General features: G+C 42.6%; 1 protein-coding gene across 1 annotated transcript in view; it reads right to left on the bottom strand.

The window, feature by feature from the left end:
* Positions 1–16,826, bottom strand: part of BOK (BCL2 family apoptosis regulator BOK) — a 39,701-nt gene extending 22,875 nt beyond the window's left edge. The window contains exons 1-2 of the mRNA XM_082249327.1: positions 16,560–16,826; positions 1,141–1,494 (exon numbers count right to left, since the gene is read on the bottom strand). Coding sequence (XP_082105453.1) covers positions 1,141–1,366 — 226 coding nt within the window. The 5' untranslated portion in view covers positions 1,367–1,494; positions 16,560–16,826. The remainder of the gene's footprint in view (positions 1–1,140; positions 1,495–16,559) is intronic.
* Between the last annotated feature and the right edge of the window lie 297 nt (positions 16,827–17,123).

Here is a 17,123-nt window from a genome sequence, read left to right on the forward strand (position 1 = left end):
CTGTTGACCGCCACCCCCCTCCCCCATGGTAGCTGAGGCTACAGAGAAAGGGACTAGGGAATCACTGTCATCAGTCTCTTTCTCTGTTTCAACAGCGAGACATCAGAAGTCTGTTTAGACCTCTATTATTTCACCAAAGACCCCAATGGGGCTCCTAGCAAATTGCAAAAAAAATTAAAAATATATTATTGTAAAAAATAGTTGAAGTGATTGTAAATTCTCTCTCTTTTTAAAAAAAAAATAACAAACATGTTATACTTATCTCCTCTGTGCAGTTGGTTTTGCACAGAGCAGCCTGGATCCTCCTCTTCTCGGGTCCCTTGTTCCTGCTCCTGGCCCCTCCCTCCTATTGAGTGCCCCCACAGCAAACAGCTTGCTGTGGGGGCACCCGAGCCGAGCTGCAGCTTCGTCTGTCCATTCAGACACGGAGCTGCTGTTCGACCCCGCCCCCTCTTTCTCCTGATTGGATCACTGACTTTGATTGACAGCCACGGGAGCCACTGGCGCCACAGCTGTATTTTAGCCAATCAGGAGAGAGAGTCCCAGGATGGCCAAGGGATGTGAACAGAGGGGGCACAGGTAAGTATTAGGGGTGCTGGGGGGCTGCTACACACAGAAGGATTTTTATCTTAATGCATAGAATGCATTTAGATTAAAAAAAAACCTTACTGACTTTAAAACTCCTTTAAACTAAATTAAATTGTAAAAAATAATAAAAAATAGAGTTGTAAAAAATAATATGATGAAATAACAAAAATAAATAATTACTGACATCATCCAATGCCCTACTGACACCGTCCACTGCCCTACTGACACGTCCACTGTCCTACTGACACTATCCACTGCTCTACTGCACATGTGTGTTTGAGCTTTGGGGTGCACACCCTAATGCAATAGGCTGCACACACCTATGCATATATCCTAATAATAAAGTATAATGCTGTGTGCATGAATAGCTGTTAATTAAATGCAGTTTTAGATATAAAATATGGACGAGTGTGTCCCATTTACATTTTGGCGTCTTTGGTAGTCCAAACATTGAGATGGTTTTAAAGTTATATTTGTTTATATAGATTATAATAAATACTGCCTTTATATGGGTTGAATGTATTTTTGTGTGTGCGTTCCCTAGTTACTGACCTAGCCTCAGGAAGGTGGCTGACACCTCCGCCATACGTCCTCCTACTGAAGAAGAGATCCCATGTTCTGGTTTGTTCCATCCAAGACCAGCACGCTGGAGTCGGGCCTGGATAAAGTCTCTGCACAATGCTTTCCCCTGGGCTACCAGCTCCTTGTCAGTGGGGGATCTGTCAAACACCTCAAATACTTCTGCAGCAAAAACAGAAGAGCGACGTAGCATCTCCATTGTTACAGTCCTGAGTGACCTTCAGGCGTGGGCAAGAGACTGTATAAGCATTCAAAGATACATATGGGTCTAACGTAGACTGTGGTCCTGTGGTACAGCGTCCTGTGAGTCCACACTTGGGTTGCAGCCTAGAAGAAAGCACATGACATGTCTTAAAATAACAGCCATATTTATTCCTTGTATTTTTTTCATAAAAGAAGGATTTTATAGTCGTCCAGAGAGTTTTGTTTCCCTAACTGTAACCAAAATGATCTCTACAAATCTCATAATGCAGCTACATCAGCATACTTTCTCTGTTCCATTTTATGCTTTAGACAAAAGCCAACGAGTGTAACATGATGCTATGTAAAGTTATTTTTGGACTGTCCATGTTCTGGGAAAAGTTAGGTGTTTATTTTAAAACTGTCAACGCTGTTCCAATAGTGTTCCACATTATCTATAGCTTAAAAGGGAAGCATGGTCACGATAAACATAATTTGTAAGCTTTGATAATCACATGCTGTGTTTATTTTATTTGTGCTTCAGAGTATTACCTGATATGAAGGTTCCTCATGTCTAAGTGCTTGCTGCTAATTACAAAGGTTTGTAATAAGAATAGGGGGGGAACTGCATGGAGGGGGTCCCTGGTAAATTTGGTCACCTTGTGTATAATATGGCTGCATGGCCTGTGATGAAAATTCCCACATAGGAGAAACTTTATAGCTTGTGATGTAGAGCAGTGGTCGTCAAACTTTCAGACCCCACGGACCAATTTTGAATCCGACAGACCACTAACATGAATTATACTTGCCTTATACACACAATGCTCCCCCAAGTTCTCGTTGACCATTAGTGGTCTATAAACCACTGGTTGGTGACTGCTGATGTTGAGGACTACATAGAAAAAACATCATGTTGAACACAAGCTTCATTTTTTGGCAGTACAGTAATTATCATGCCATTGTAAAAAGGGGGGACAGCCCATGCACAAGTAGGGGGCCCAGGTGTCCTGAGGGGCCCAGACCATGGGTTCCAACCTGGACTGTTCGTAACACAGGGCAGCTACTGTCAAAGCAGCCTGGCTGCCAGGATGCAAAGGAGGGTGGAGTGGTGGGCGGATCCCATGTGTGTGCAGGGCGCGGTCAGTGCCCACTGTCAGGCAGGCTCGGGTCAGGAAAAACTGTGTGTGTCAGGCTGTGCGGAGTGGGTAAGGTTAGTTGGAGCAAGCAAGGGGCCCCATGGAGGTGGAGGAAGAAGAGGAGCAGGTCAGGGTGAAGGAGCCCCCTCACCCTTTGTTGCAGCTGCTGCCGGAGATCCTGGTGGAGATGGAACACAGGCTCAGCTACCCCTCCTTGCACCAGATCCTCTCCACTGACACCATCTGGAGGAGCCACTGCTTGACAGGTGAGAGGTGGGAGGACTGGTGCTTTCCAAGGTGTGTGTGACACTGCCCCCCACCTGTCCTATTGCCCCTCCACCCCCACATCTTTCTCATTATCCCCCACCTTTCCCACTGCCCCCCTCCTGTGATGCTGTCCCCCTCATGTGACACTTTCTCCTCCTGTCCCACTGCCCCCCTCCCATGACACTTCCCTCTCCTGTCCTGATGTCCCCGTCCCTCTGACCCCCCTCCTGCGACACTTCCCTCTTCTGTCCTGCTGCCCTCCACCTGTCTCACAGACCCCCTCCTGTGGCACTTCCCCCTCTTGCCCCACCGGCCCCCTCTTGTCACACTGCCCCCTCCTGTCACACTGTCCCCCTCCTGTCACACTCCCCCCCCCCACCTATGGGAATGGGATAAGGAAGATGGGACTGGAGGAGATTTGACCGGAGGAGGACATGGGATGGAGGAGATGGGACTGCAGGAGGAGGAGGACATGGGATGTAGGAGATAGGACTGGAGGAGAAAGAGGACATGGTGTGGAGGAGATGGGACTGAAGAAGGAAGAGGAAATGTGATGGAGATAGATGGGACTAGAGGATAAAGAGTACGTGGGACTGGAGAAGGACATGAGATAGACATGGGATGGGGAAGATAAGACTGGACGAGGACATATAATGGAGAACGAGGACATGGGATGGCCAGTGGGCAGATTCGGTGGGATGGCCAGTGGGCGGCCCTGGGTAAAGTTGCTGGTCAGGCCAAGGGGAGCCCAAGCCTAAAGCTGTGTAATAGGCCCCTAAATTTCTGATGGCTGCCCTGATTATAAAACTGGTACAGCTTTGTCAACCACCTCTTTCCATTTAACTTTGACCAATGTTTTTTACCTGCGTTACCTGAGACAGCTGCGTACTATCCCAGGGTTTCCCACTTCATGATCGCAGAAACAAACCCCTTCCCATTCCCTACATTGGAACCAAAAACTGGGTAAATACATTTTCAGCACTAATAACTTGTACATAAGTACAATTTCTGGCAATGCAGTGCCTTAGTGGTTAGCACTACTACCTTTCAGCACCTTGGTTTGAATCCCAGCCAAGGTTTTACATACATAGTTTGCATGTTCTCCCCATGTTCTTCTTCTGCATACTCTGGTTTCCTCCCACACTTCATATGACATGTCAGTATGGGTATTGGGCTTCTGTCTAGATTGGTCTTTATTGTGTATGTATGCATGTAAGGAAGGGACCATAGATTGTAAGGTCCTTGAAGGCAGATACTGATGTGAATGTACAACATGTAACAAGCTGCCGAAAAGTTGTTGGAGCTAATAAAAATATCTGTAATAAAAACACTTCTATCATTGATATGAAAGTGCTTTTTGTCATTTTGATATACATTTATCACACCAAAAAAACGATATAAAGTATGCTACTTACATGTAGTCCCAAACTAAAATTCAAAACTAGCTCTGAAGCTTATCAAAACCCCTAAACCTTGGCCTAACCCTTATATCTAACCCTTAATTTCAGTTTAAGTCCCAAGTATAAATCGAAACTTAAAGCAGAATTTGTGCTATAATGGTAATAGACACTATTACAGAGATAGCAATGCCAACATTACAATCAAAAAATGTAATGCAACAAAGCAAAAACGTAATATATATTGATCAATATTAATCGGAAACATACACTACAATAATTTAATACGATGAAAAATCCACATCAATGTGTCCGTGCTCAACAGTTCAACTTTCGTGTTTGCTTCTAACATCTCTAATGCTATATCCATATGTGCATGTGCATAGCTGAAATGTATTTAACCTTATATTAATCATCTCCAGTAGTTATATCACATAGGAAGGAATTTTATTTCATGTATTCATACCGCTTAATTTAGAACCCGAAATTAAAGTACATTGTGTACTACGTGTTTATGCCTGTCACTTGTACAACAAATAGTCATATAACTATGGCTTGCTTTATAGCTGAATGTTCTTGGCTGGAAACAATTAGCAACTGGCATTTTACTGGTAACGGCTCAACTTTGCAGGGTGACTTGGCTCAGCTGAGTTCTCTGAAAATATACTCTCTATTTTTAATGGTTGGGGTGACAAATGTAGCAAGACACTCATGAAAAGTCTACATAAATAAGACTTGCTTTAGGGATATTTCTGAACTGTGTGAATGTACCATTGTTCAACATGACTCTCCAATTAGTATAGAACTTATGTATATGTAGCACCCTCCTAGGTAGGTGCTAGAGCAAGAGTTTAGTTTCAAATGCTGTCTGCTTATCAGGGGGATTCCAGGTAAATCTATATTGTTCTCTCCCTACAAGAGAGCAGGATCTGCCAGTGAGGTCTGCTCAATGTGCTCAGGTGCAACTCATTCTGTCTGCAGATTGTTTCACACTGGTCCATAAGGGAGGCATATTGGACAGTGGGAGGAAACCTGACAAATGAGTGCACAGGCGTTTAATACAGCCCTGGTGATTTGGCAGAGGAAAGTACCTCGTGCATGCTGGGATACCGTATAAAAGCCAGGAGCACATGTGCTCAGGGTCTTTTGTTGGATAGCAGAGTCCCGGAGGGAGGAGGCAGCTGCCTCCTTCTCTGTAGAGGTGCCATGTGGCCTCAGGTAGTCCACCTGAGGGCCTAGAGAGAGCTAGAAAGGAATTGATTCCAGAGGTCCTGTGAAGCTGACTGAAAGGGGGAGACACTGGAGGATTTGATTCTGCAGTACAGTGAGTACAAATATGTGTCAAGGGGCCTGACCTGAGGGGGGTCACCCATGCAGCTAAAAGAGTCAGTGGACAGGTGTCAGTAAAGGGGATGCTAGTGACTGTCCTGAAGAGAATGTAGATCACCCAGTCTATTGCTGGAAAGAAAGAGCAAGGAGACTTAACCCTTTCTATATATGTGGCAGTATGGTTCAAGCAGTGCAGCTGCTTCCACAAGCAACCTGGTGAGGCCAAGTGAGAGTTGTCCTTATCCAATGTACATAGTTCCGGTTGGAGTATCCCACTTTTCCCTTCTCCCCTTCCAAGTTTCAAAATAAACACCAAAAAATGCAATACCCCTGGTCTGTTTATTGAGCAATGAACCATTGGGAGTAAGGATGAATTTGTGATTGTGTGCTGGTAATCAAAGGAGGCATAACAAGTCATCATACAACAAGCCCTACGGGGACAGCACTAGATATATTACATGAAACCATTTCTCTTTCTTAAAACTCTTTATTTGTAAGCATAAATTAATACTTTTTGAAAATCATAATTAGAGGAATTGTAGCAACTCACCTGGGTTTTCATAATAAGCAGTCAGTAATCACATGACCACCATCAAACTGTCCCATAATGGTCAGATAGATGTGTAGAGGGAAAGTGGGAGGGAGTCTAGATGGTCTCAGTGGATGATTAAAGCTGAACTCTGGGCATACATGTTGGAAGATTTTTTCCAAGAGTCACACAAGATAATATTTGACTTTGTATGCACCACATATCTTTGCAAACCCACAAATAACCTTGAAAAAAAAAGCGCTGACATGATCACTGTGTAGGGAGCTATGTGTGGGACTCAGCAGCACAACATCCACTGTATTACCAAAAGTATTGGGACGCCTGCCTTTACCTGCATATGAACTTTAATGGCATCCCAGCCTTAGTCCGGAGGGTTCAAAATTGAGTTGGCTCACCCTATCACCTGAGTTATCAGCCTTTCCTAATGGCTAGCCAAAATGACATACCTCCCACACGGGTGCATAGGAAACCATTTTCCTGAGACTCAGCAATTACATCGACAGCTTTCAATTTGTAAAAAGATTGCTAGCAAGGCAGAGGGAAAGATTGTATGGTAAAATTAACATACAGGCTTCCTTCTAGCATTACAAAATTACTTTATGCTTCAGTAATTAGCCCTGATGCATGAAACACCAAAAACACTGCTGTACCGTCAGACCTATGACAGTTTGAAAGCTGCTGCGGCTGAACATTGCACTGAGCAGTAATAACATTTGGGCAGTATGCACCCTGGGTAGAATGCTTGGAATGCAGACTGCTTGTGTTTGGGCTATTCATCACTGGATACATAATGCCCTAAACATTAGTACTGCTTGGTGCCTCGTCCAGCTGCAGCAGCTTTCAGCCGTCACAGAGTTTTACAGGTGGCCAGCAGCAGGGCTGGACAGTGCACCTGTGCATTCTGCCTGCACCTAAATGCCAGGGTCTTATGCACTGCGGCTAAATGCCCAGTGTGCATGAGACCTTAGGTCATCATAAATAGTCCCTCCACATTCACAACTCAATACTTATTATCACATTTGGGTAAGGGCCGTTTATGCCTAATCTGAGGGGCACAATGAGTTGTTTAATGAGAAAATAAAAAGTGCTTGTTATTGCTCATTTTTTTATTCAACTTGTTAAAAAAAACTCTGTGTTCTTACTACTAAACTATGGGTGTGGTGCTTTATCTAAGGAGGCAAAACACTGAAGAAACTGCGGAGGGTCCCAGTGCTACAGAAGATCTCTTCTCAACCTTCATTCTTCGGTAGATACAGGGTCGAAACTGTTGGGGGGAGGGGGGCAGGTGCCCCGGGTACCGCATTGAGAGGGGTGCCGTCGGTAATCAGAGCAGGTGATGAGTGTGGCCGATGGGGGAAATGACTGAAACCTTGTGCATGCCTCTCCCTGCAGCGTCTGAAAGCTGGCAACTTCTCTCACCAGCTTTCAGCAGCTGCAAAAAGAGCCACATAGAAGATCAGTTCCAGTAATTTCTCCCACCAGCTGCACTCATCACCTGCTTTGTCCACATACAAATGCCCCTCCTGCCCAGGCCCCCCCCCTGTGTGCTTCTTCCGTGTGCCTGCCATGCAATGTTCTAAAAACACCACTTGCTAAAAGATATGTGCTTGTTAAAATTATTGAATATGTCAGTTCAGTCACGTTTTTTGTCTTCAGTCAACGTCTGTTTTCATCTCAGATCATATCCATTTTTCATCCTTTTTTCGTCAGTTGTCATCTGTTTTTTGTCAGTTGTCATCCGTATTTCGTCAGTTGTTATCCATTTTTCATCCGTTTTTCGTCAGTTGTTATCAGTTTTTCATCCGTTTTCATCCGTTGTCATCCGTTTTTCATCCGTTGTCATCCGTTTTTTGTCCGATCCATTTTTTTGACGGATGAAAAATAGGGCATTCATCCGTTCAAAAAAACGGACATTGACGGAAGCGGATGAAAACGGATGTTAACGGATGATCATACGTTGTCATCCGTTTTTACATAGAGATACATTGATGTCCGTTTTTCATCCGTCAACGGATGAATGAAAAACGGACAAACGGACCGTATATGTAAAAGGGGCCTAACTCACTGAAAATAGTGAAAGTACCTAAATATGTTTTCAAATCAACATTCTGTAATCCCCTGCACACTATATGTGGTTGATTTACTAAAGGCAAATAGGCTATTCAGGTTGCAGGGAAAATTTCCTTTAGCTAAGTCAACGTGCTGAAATTCAGTTTGACAAAAAATATCCCTATTTAAAGCACAGCTGACTTCTCTTTAATTAGGGGGGGTTACAGTTCAGTCGGTAAGCGTGCACTCTTCCCATTTGGTGGTGGCCTCACAATTTGAAAGCTCTTTTTGTCAGTGATGGAGGTTTATTGCACATTTAAGAATATTTGAACATAGAAGAGGAGGGCGTTTTCTTTTACACATTGGACTTCCTTTGTATATCAATATTTTATACATTAAATTAAAAAAAAAATGTGTTTTGGTCAATGCTTTTTTCACTTGTAAGAGCAACCCTTTTGATGTAATATATGTATTATTTTGTATAATTTTTTAGCGACAACATATTCCGCATGAATTTACAGACAACACTGAACAATTCACACTGTCCATGTATGCGTTCAGCTTACAATCTGACGTTCATACTACAGTAGCACATTTAGTGTGAAGCAAAGCATTAAATAACATGTATTTGGGTTACGGGAGAAAATAAAGGGCCAGTTTAGATCTAAGTGTGTGCGTGGAGGTGTGCTTTTGTAGCATTAGGCAGGTGGGCCATCATGTATCCACGTGTGTTTACTTTGTGCAATGATACATGTTATTGATGCAATAGCATTTCCAGTGCATTTTTTAATTAATATTTTTGGAGTGTGAACACATTTAAACGCATGCAGATTGGGTCTTTGGTGGCATATGAAAACAGAACTTCAGGACTACAAAGCCAAAGTACCAACATTCAGATTTGTACATTGTTGCTTTAATTACAGGGATTTTATTATATCACACATAAAACAAACCTAACAAAAGGGGGTCTGCAGTAATAAAGGCAGAGCTGCTGCACACAGGAACCAGGAAAGTGTAATCTTTTTTCTTTTTTTTTTTTTTTTTGAGTCTCTAAGAAATTAAATGAATATTATTATTGTGTTTTGCTAATAAACTGTTACAATCTTCTAAAATGAACCTCATTGCTTTGGACTTTTTCCACCCCAGGCAGATGTGATTAATTCAAGTATTACATTTTCTTGGCCTTTAAACTGTGACTCAGGTAGATTTCGTGGCCAACGTGGAACAAATGCTTGACATGTCGACATTCTAATGATGGAACTCAGTATTATATCGACATTTTTATATCACAGGATGGCATATCAAAGTAGGGCAGTTCAAAGGTTATGATGAGTGACTCACCTTGGAATGTTCTCATTGCATTGTCATAAAGCTCTATAATAGCCTATTACCTATGTGGGTGATTTTAGGGATAATATTACATTTGTATCATTAATCTTACCTGTCACCAATGAACAGTTCTAGAAATTAGTTAACAAAAGGTCACTGGAGCTAGTATTAAAAGCAACAAGCAGAAAAGTGGCAACCAAATCTCTTCCTATTTCTTGGCACAATATGAGTTCCAGAGCTACTGCCTACTAAAATGAATATATTATAATTGCTCATAATAAAATTATACTTGAGTGCCAGCCTTAAAAGAAATAAAGCAACATAGCACTTATAAAAGCTGGGTTCCCTAGTCAGCCAAATGTCATTTCTTGTTACCGAAAGATTTTATTGAAGAATAGGCAAATGCATACAGCATGAGCTCAGGAGCTCTGGATGTAGTCATAATGCATTCAATCAGAATGCATGAGCTTATAAAGTCAAAATAATTGTCATAAGCAGACATATGTGATAATCAAGCATAATATAATGTGGCATAAGGGACAAGATGTTGTCTTAAGAGCAGCGACAGAAGCCCACCGATGAGCTTGTGATCTAATTTGTAGATACAGTATATGCCACAAAATTGTTGCATAAGAGGACCAGGGGTGAAGGGTTTTAGGTACCTAGCTCCAGGTGGCAGGGGTTGTAAGCGTGAGGCTGGAGAGAATGGAGAAAGTAGAATAGAAGAAGAAGATCAGAAGAGAAAAGAAAGCTAAGGAGGAATGACTAGAAGCCAAATGTCCTTTTTTTATACTTGAAGGGTAACTCCACTTTCGTGGGGGAAAAAAATAGCAAATAAAGAAAAAATAATATGGCGATTGCGACTCAAGTCATATTGCAATTAAATGTTAATAAAAATGACCTTTCCTTTTCAATCTGCAGCTCTGTAATTTGTTCTGTGAGGCTGGGTTCACAGAGCAGCTCACAACAGGGGTCCGATGCGTCCCTATGCACCGTTTCTGCTCCGATTTCAATCTGAATTTTTGGCTGAATTCAGACCTGAAAACGGACCAGAAGATGCACAGCACTCCTGTGCAATTGGCACCGGAGCCGCCCTGGAGATATGTGAACCGGCTCCATAGAGAACCGGTCAAAATCTCCTGACATGCGAACTGGATGCGGGGAAACCCGCATCCAATTCGCAAAAGTGTGAACCCAGCCTAAAATGCAATGCAATATGGCTACCTGGAGCTGTTCTGTACACAGAATGTGTACTGACCACACCCCAGAAACATAATTTCCTGCTTGTGTGATTGGCTCACCAATTTTCCCAGAAGTCTACCTAAGATACAAGTCAGGTTTTAGGCACCCCCCGCAACAAAAATGTAATTTTTGGTGAGATACTCCCAATAGGAAATCACGTCTACAGGGATGCAGGCCCAGCAGATTTCCTCATTAGAGCCCTGCAGGTGCACAGCTGACTGATAATTATAAAAACACTCCCGTTAGACTCACTTTCCCGCATGGATACAGAGAAACACAGGGATTTCTTCAGAATAACAAAAGATAGGAATTTGCAACAAAGTTTGTTCAAATCCTTGTAATGTACAGAGATCACCCAGATGAGACTGTTTTTTTTCTCAACGAAAGTGGAGTTACGCTTTAAAGCGAACCTTTCAGTAACTTTTGAAATCTGCATGAATTCCTGACTTTTCACAATATACAGCAATAGTGTATGTTTTCAAATTCAGCTCTTATCAACGTGAGTCTGCTAAAGCTGGCCATACACTGATCAAAATGAATCTGGTTCAGCAGGGACTGGAAAATTTTCAATTAGTGTGTGACCATTCCAGCTTGACAGAAATCGATTGATTGACTTCTGTTGAAGGGAAATGCTGGAAACATTTATCAATTAGCAGCTGCAGTCGCTGATCGGGGTATTCTGACAGCAGAGGAAGCCGCTGTCAGAATAAAATGTCCTGCTGAGGGGGATTCTTTCATCCACCTTATTTGTGTGGATGGAGGAATTTCTTTGTTGGGGTTTTTTTTTTTTTTTCATTTAGCCGAATTAACTAGCACAAAAGCTAAATTTTAGGCAAAAGCTAGGTATACGCTATCAGTTTCTTTTCGTTCAACCCAGCAGGCTTGAGATGAGCTTGCTGTACTAACTTACCAATGTTAGTACAGCAATCTCTGCACTGAGCTACTGTGTTCTAACAGAGGGAATACCCCCCCCCCCCAAAAAAAACAAACCACACCAGTCAGTGCACTGAAAGCGCTGATCGGATGGCGATCGGCATATATTGTTTGGCCATGCTACTTCGACAGAATGAAAAAACCTGACAGCTCAGGTCAGTGCCGCTGTACAAACAATCCGATCTTAGTATAGCCATCTCCCCTGCTAAGCTATTGTGTTCTGACAGGGGGATGCCCCATCCCAATGCTTAACCCCCCACCAGAACACTCCAGTCAGCACTCTCAGCTTCGACAGAAGCCAGAAGGTTTCTATTGAACCGGCAACATTTGGCCGGTGTCTGCTAAGCTTAATGCATTCCATGCATTAAGATTAAAAAACCTTCTGTGTGCAGCAGCCCTCCTCTGCCCCCTAATACTACCTGAGCCCCATCTTTATTCAGCGATGTTGCAGGAGTGTCTCAGCTGCCCAGGACTCCCCTCCTCATTGTCTGAGACAGCAGCGCGGCCCGATTGGCTTCCGCTGCTGTCAATCAAAGTCAGTCAGCCAATCAGAAGGGGGGGGCGGGTCATGGCTCTGTGTTTGAATCGGCACAGGGAGTTGTGACTCAGCTAAGGTGCCCCCATAGCAAGCTGCTTGCTGTGGGGGCACTCAACAGGAGGGAAGGGCAAGGAGCACCAAAGAGGGACGGGAGAAGAGGAGGATCCGGGCCACTCTGTGCAAAACCACTGCACAGAGGAGGTAAGTATAACATGTCTGTTATTTAAAAAAAAAAATACTTTATAATCACTTTAAGGCATTGTAAGTGGGAGTAATGTAATCACTGATAGAGGTAATAAATGCCTGTGTTACACTTATTGCACACATTGCTTAAAATATTTGCACTTGGCATGAAAATTCAGATGCAAAGTCCACTTTAATTAGAATTCAGAAATCAGCTTGTGGTAAAGGTAGGAGGTATTATACAGTTTAGTCACTCCTTTGATGAATTGTATTCTCCAAAATAGCGCTCTGGCCTACAGACTGCCTGGATCCATTGAGTATACATAACAGATACATTTAGCTTGACATGGCCTAAATCACAAAGCAGCTGTGAACATTGTTATGTTATGAGATAGTTTAGGGAAAACAATTATAAAGTCTGGAATCTTAAGCCAAAAAGCAATTCCTACATAGCGGGGTGGTTTATAGTTTATTATAGTTTATTGTTCCATGTGCTGCAGAACTCTTGATAGGAAGCAGAACCTTGCTGTACAGATACATCAGAGCAGAGATCTCTATTGCTCAAAGCACATGTCACAGCACTGCCTGTGAGTCCTTCAAAAGTGTTCTTTTTTTTTTTTTTTTACTGTGAGAACAGGTGCTAATTTGGGTTTTTTCAGTGGGTTAGTACAGTAGTTTCCAAACTGAGGCTTGGGTCCCAATGTGGCCCACTGCTTGCCATTATCTGGCCCTTGGGGCACTTTCATGACGATATTCTTACTACTGACACTAACAAAGGGGCGAAATTCCTGTTCCTTACATTAATACCAGGGCACTATTTCTCCCATTGATACCAACGATGGGGCATTATTATTCCCACTGACACCAACGATGGTGCACTATTCCTGCCACTGACACCAACAATGGTGCATTATTCCTCCCCCTAATGCCAAAGATGCATTGTTTACTCTCACTGATGCCAGTACACTTTCTACTCCCAATCAGGGTTGCCAACTGTCAGTAAATTCTTGAACAGTTTGTGAAATTCATGATTTTTACATCTGTCCATGAATGTCCATTTCAGACATGCAGACTGCATGTCCTTAATGGACATTCATAGACAGATGTAAAAATCATGGATTTTAGAAACTGTCCATGAATTTACTGACAGTTGGCAACCCCACTACCAATAGCCACAATACAGCCCCCCTAATGTGTAAAGGACAGTAAACTGGCCCTGTGTTTAGAATATTGGAAGACCCCTGTGTCAGTGTCAAAAATGTGTTTGTTGTGTGTCTGTAGCTATCTTACAATTGGGAGCTAAGTCATAGATTTTTAGTACAAAGCAACCTTTCTCAACCTTTTTACCATGGAGAAACCATGGAGAAACCCTTGAAATAGTTTTCAGGTCTCAGGGAACCCTACTAAAATAATTGGACCTTCAGCTTGTGGTACATTAGTGTGATCAGTAGGTTGTATATACCTTTAAATAAGAATTAAAGAATGTGGTTTAATTAATAATCATGAATTTAAGTTAATGATAATAATGGTCAGAAAAGAAACAGACAGTGAAAATTTTAGTGAACCCTTTATATTGGTGGTCAGTTTAGAAATTACCTCTTACTGTACATTGGTGGTAAATGTAAAAGTGACCCATTACATTGGTGGTTAGTGTAGGAGTGACCCCTTCCATTGGTGGTCAGTGTAAAAGTGAGTTCTTACATTGGTGGTCGGGGAAGAAGGGATCCTCTACATTGATGGTTAGTGTGGAAGGGACCTCATGCATTGGTGGTCAGCGTAGAAGTGACCTCTTATATTGGTGGTCATTGTTGAAGTGACTAACTACATTGGTGGTGAGTGTTGAAGTGAGCTCTTACATTGGTGGCCAGGGAAGAAGGTATTCTCTACATTGGTGGTCAGTGTAGAAGTGACCTCTTACATTGGTGGTCAGTGTAGAAGTAAGCTCTTACATTGGTGGTCAGGGAAGAAGGCATCCTCTACATTGGGGGTCAGTGTGGAAGTGACCTCTTGCATTGGTGTTCAGTGTAGAAGTGTGGACAGGGATCCACAGCATAGGTGGCTTTACGGTTGGGCGATGCTCCTGTTGTCCTTCAAGCTGATGAGCTATGTGAAACTGTGCATACACTGCCTTCTCTCCATATTGCCCAATAGAGGAATTGTCTCCCAAAGGGATAGTAAGTAGATGGCTTCTTCATTAAGGCACATGCACAGCACAATCAGAGAAGAATGGGATCTGAGGTCTGTACCTGGGGATATAGCTTACATGGGGTGGGGGTCATGTTAGGATTAAGATAAAGGTCTTGTTATCTATTAAGTGCACTGTAGAGACAGCTTGGTGGACTAGTGCTATAAATATCTTCCAACGTGTCTATAAATTTCTGAATGGGATAACTGGTGATTTTCACAATCAAAATGACCAAACACTAGTACTTTTCCCTAACTGCCCAGTTAGAACAAGACTCACTTTATGCGATTCTTCCTTACATTGAGGTAAAACATGTTTAGGCATCAGTATCCCCCCTCACCACTCCCCTACCCCCCCCTTTAACTTACCTGAGCCCTCATTTGATCCATTGCTGTACATGTTTGCAGCTCTTCTCTCCCCTCACTTCCTTGTCTCACTGGCTTTGCTGAGGCAGTGGGAACCATTGGCTCCTGCTGCTGTCAATCAAAGCCACTGACGAGAGAATGGGGGCACGGTCAGGTGCTGCTGTCTGTTTCTATAGACGCAGACAGCAAAGCTCTGGAGCAAGCCTGAACAAGTGCCCCCATAAAAAACGCCTTTTTTTGGGGACACTCACCAGAGAGGAGGATCCAGGAGAACCGGTGGTGGACCCGAAAAGAGGAGGCTCCTTTGTCCAATTCCATTGCACAGAACATGTAAGTATAAACCTGTTTGTTTTCCATAAATCTTTTGTTTCCATTTGACAGTTCACAAAAAAAGATAAGGGAAAAATAGGGTTTTTTACAGCACATAAGGGGGCTCGTTCACGCCATGTGCAGTGAACTGCATTTTTTGACATTGGATAAATGCAAGTCCCTGCAAGGGTCCAGAAAAAGATGGTTTTCTGTGTGCCTAGTTCATGCCATAAGTGCTAGAAAAGGGGATTGAGGGAGAGGAATTTGTGCTGGAAGGAGGATTTGTAGTGAGGGAGAGAAGATTTGTGCTTGGGGGGGGGGGGGGGGAGATGTGAGGGGTAGAGGACTGGTTCTAGGAGGGGGATTTTATTTTTTTTTTTAGGGGGGGGTGGTTTGTGTTGGAGGCATATGAGGAGAGAGAGGATTTGAAATAGGGGGATGGGGGACCAAAGATTTGTGCTGGGGGGTGGGAGATTTGAGCAGGGGGGCAGATTTGTACTGGAAAAGCTTAGGGATGAGCATGCAGTGTTCTTTAAATATGTGTTGCAATAAAAACCACCCTGCCTGCATTTTAACGCAACACAATGCAGCAAAAAAGAAAGTAAACATATCATTTTAAAAAAAGTTAGTGTTTTGACCCTTCTAGGGACCTGTCACTTTATAATAGATGACAAGAAAAAGCATATCAGGGCGAATAAAAACTCAATTTATTGCAACACAATGCGCATGAAATTTCATGTTAAATGCCCATCAAGGCACATGCATTTTTGATGCGCTGCAGTGAGTTTTCTTATTACTAGTAGCTACAGCAGTACACCGTACATCGTACACCTTACCTAACTAGAGATAGTATGTTTTCTTATTAGACAGCATGTCATTATTTTTGATCCACATTGAATACAGTCCAGTTTTATAAATGTTATAATTTAGTATCTGATAGTTTCAACATACTGTGTAGATTGGTGTAGAAATAAAACACCTCCACAGCACACTAAATTAACTTCATGACATTTCACAGAACCGGATTACAAAATGATTTGTTTGCATTTTTCCTACACCTCTTCAAACATACGAATTACAATTAATCAGCACAGATAATACAGGCTGAATTGAGCGTTCCTAAAATCATGGATTTTGTTGTTACATTCATTTATATTCCAAACCACACACCTTTCCAGGGACATGAATTATTTAAGGACAAACGTTCTGAGGCTGTTCTTGGAAATCAATGGGCTTTGTGTTTCTACAACACACGTAAGCCTGTAATAGGTATTTTGATCATATCAAAATTAGCAAGGTAAAAACAAAGAACAAAGAAATAAATAAATTCTGTCTAATCCTATCTGTGCGCTCATACATATAAGTAATGAATAGAAGTGGAAATACAAGTCATTACTCACCAATATATTTCTCCAGGAGCCGGAATACACTATATGAGCACCCTATACCTAGCAGGGAATGGTGCCTGGTTGGCTCACATCCTTGAGTCCCCTCTTTCTCCAGGTTGGGGTTCTGCAGTTTCTCCTATGTGTGGCTCCTGCAGCACTGCTTGTTCCTCAGCACTGTACATTTGGTCTGGCAGAAGCAAGCATAACCAGAAGCTTTGAGACAGAAGGAGGGGGTGGGAGGAAGGAGGGAGCCAGCAGCCTTTATCCTTCTAAGGAAAATAGCAAGAATGCAATGGAGGAGGGAAGAGCGTAGCTGTTTAGAGGTGCAATATGTGCCAATCAGAGCCACAGGTCCCTATTGCTGCTGATCTTCTTATCTTTTTATTTTTTGTATGTAAATCTTAGCACCGTAGAATAAGCCACTGTTTAGATTCACTTAATGCCGGTGCACTTTGTAGCAATTTTTTTACAATTATTTTTTAATAAAGAATTTGCCTTAAGGAAATCGAGGTTTGCAAATGTCTGCCAAGGTCCGGGTTTGAATGCCAGTGCCTGAGCCTAGCTTCCGCTACTAGT

This window comes from Pelophylax lessonae (genome assembly GCF_965119305.1).
Source record: "Pelophylax lessonae genome assembly, chromosome: 3".
NCBI lineage: Eukaryota > Metazoa > Chordata > Amphibia > Anura > Ranidae > Pelophylax > Pelophylax lessonae.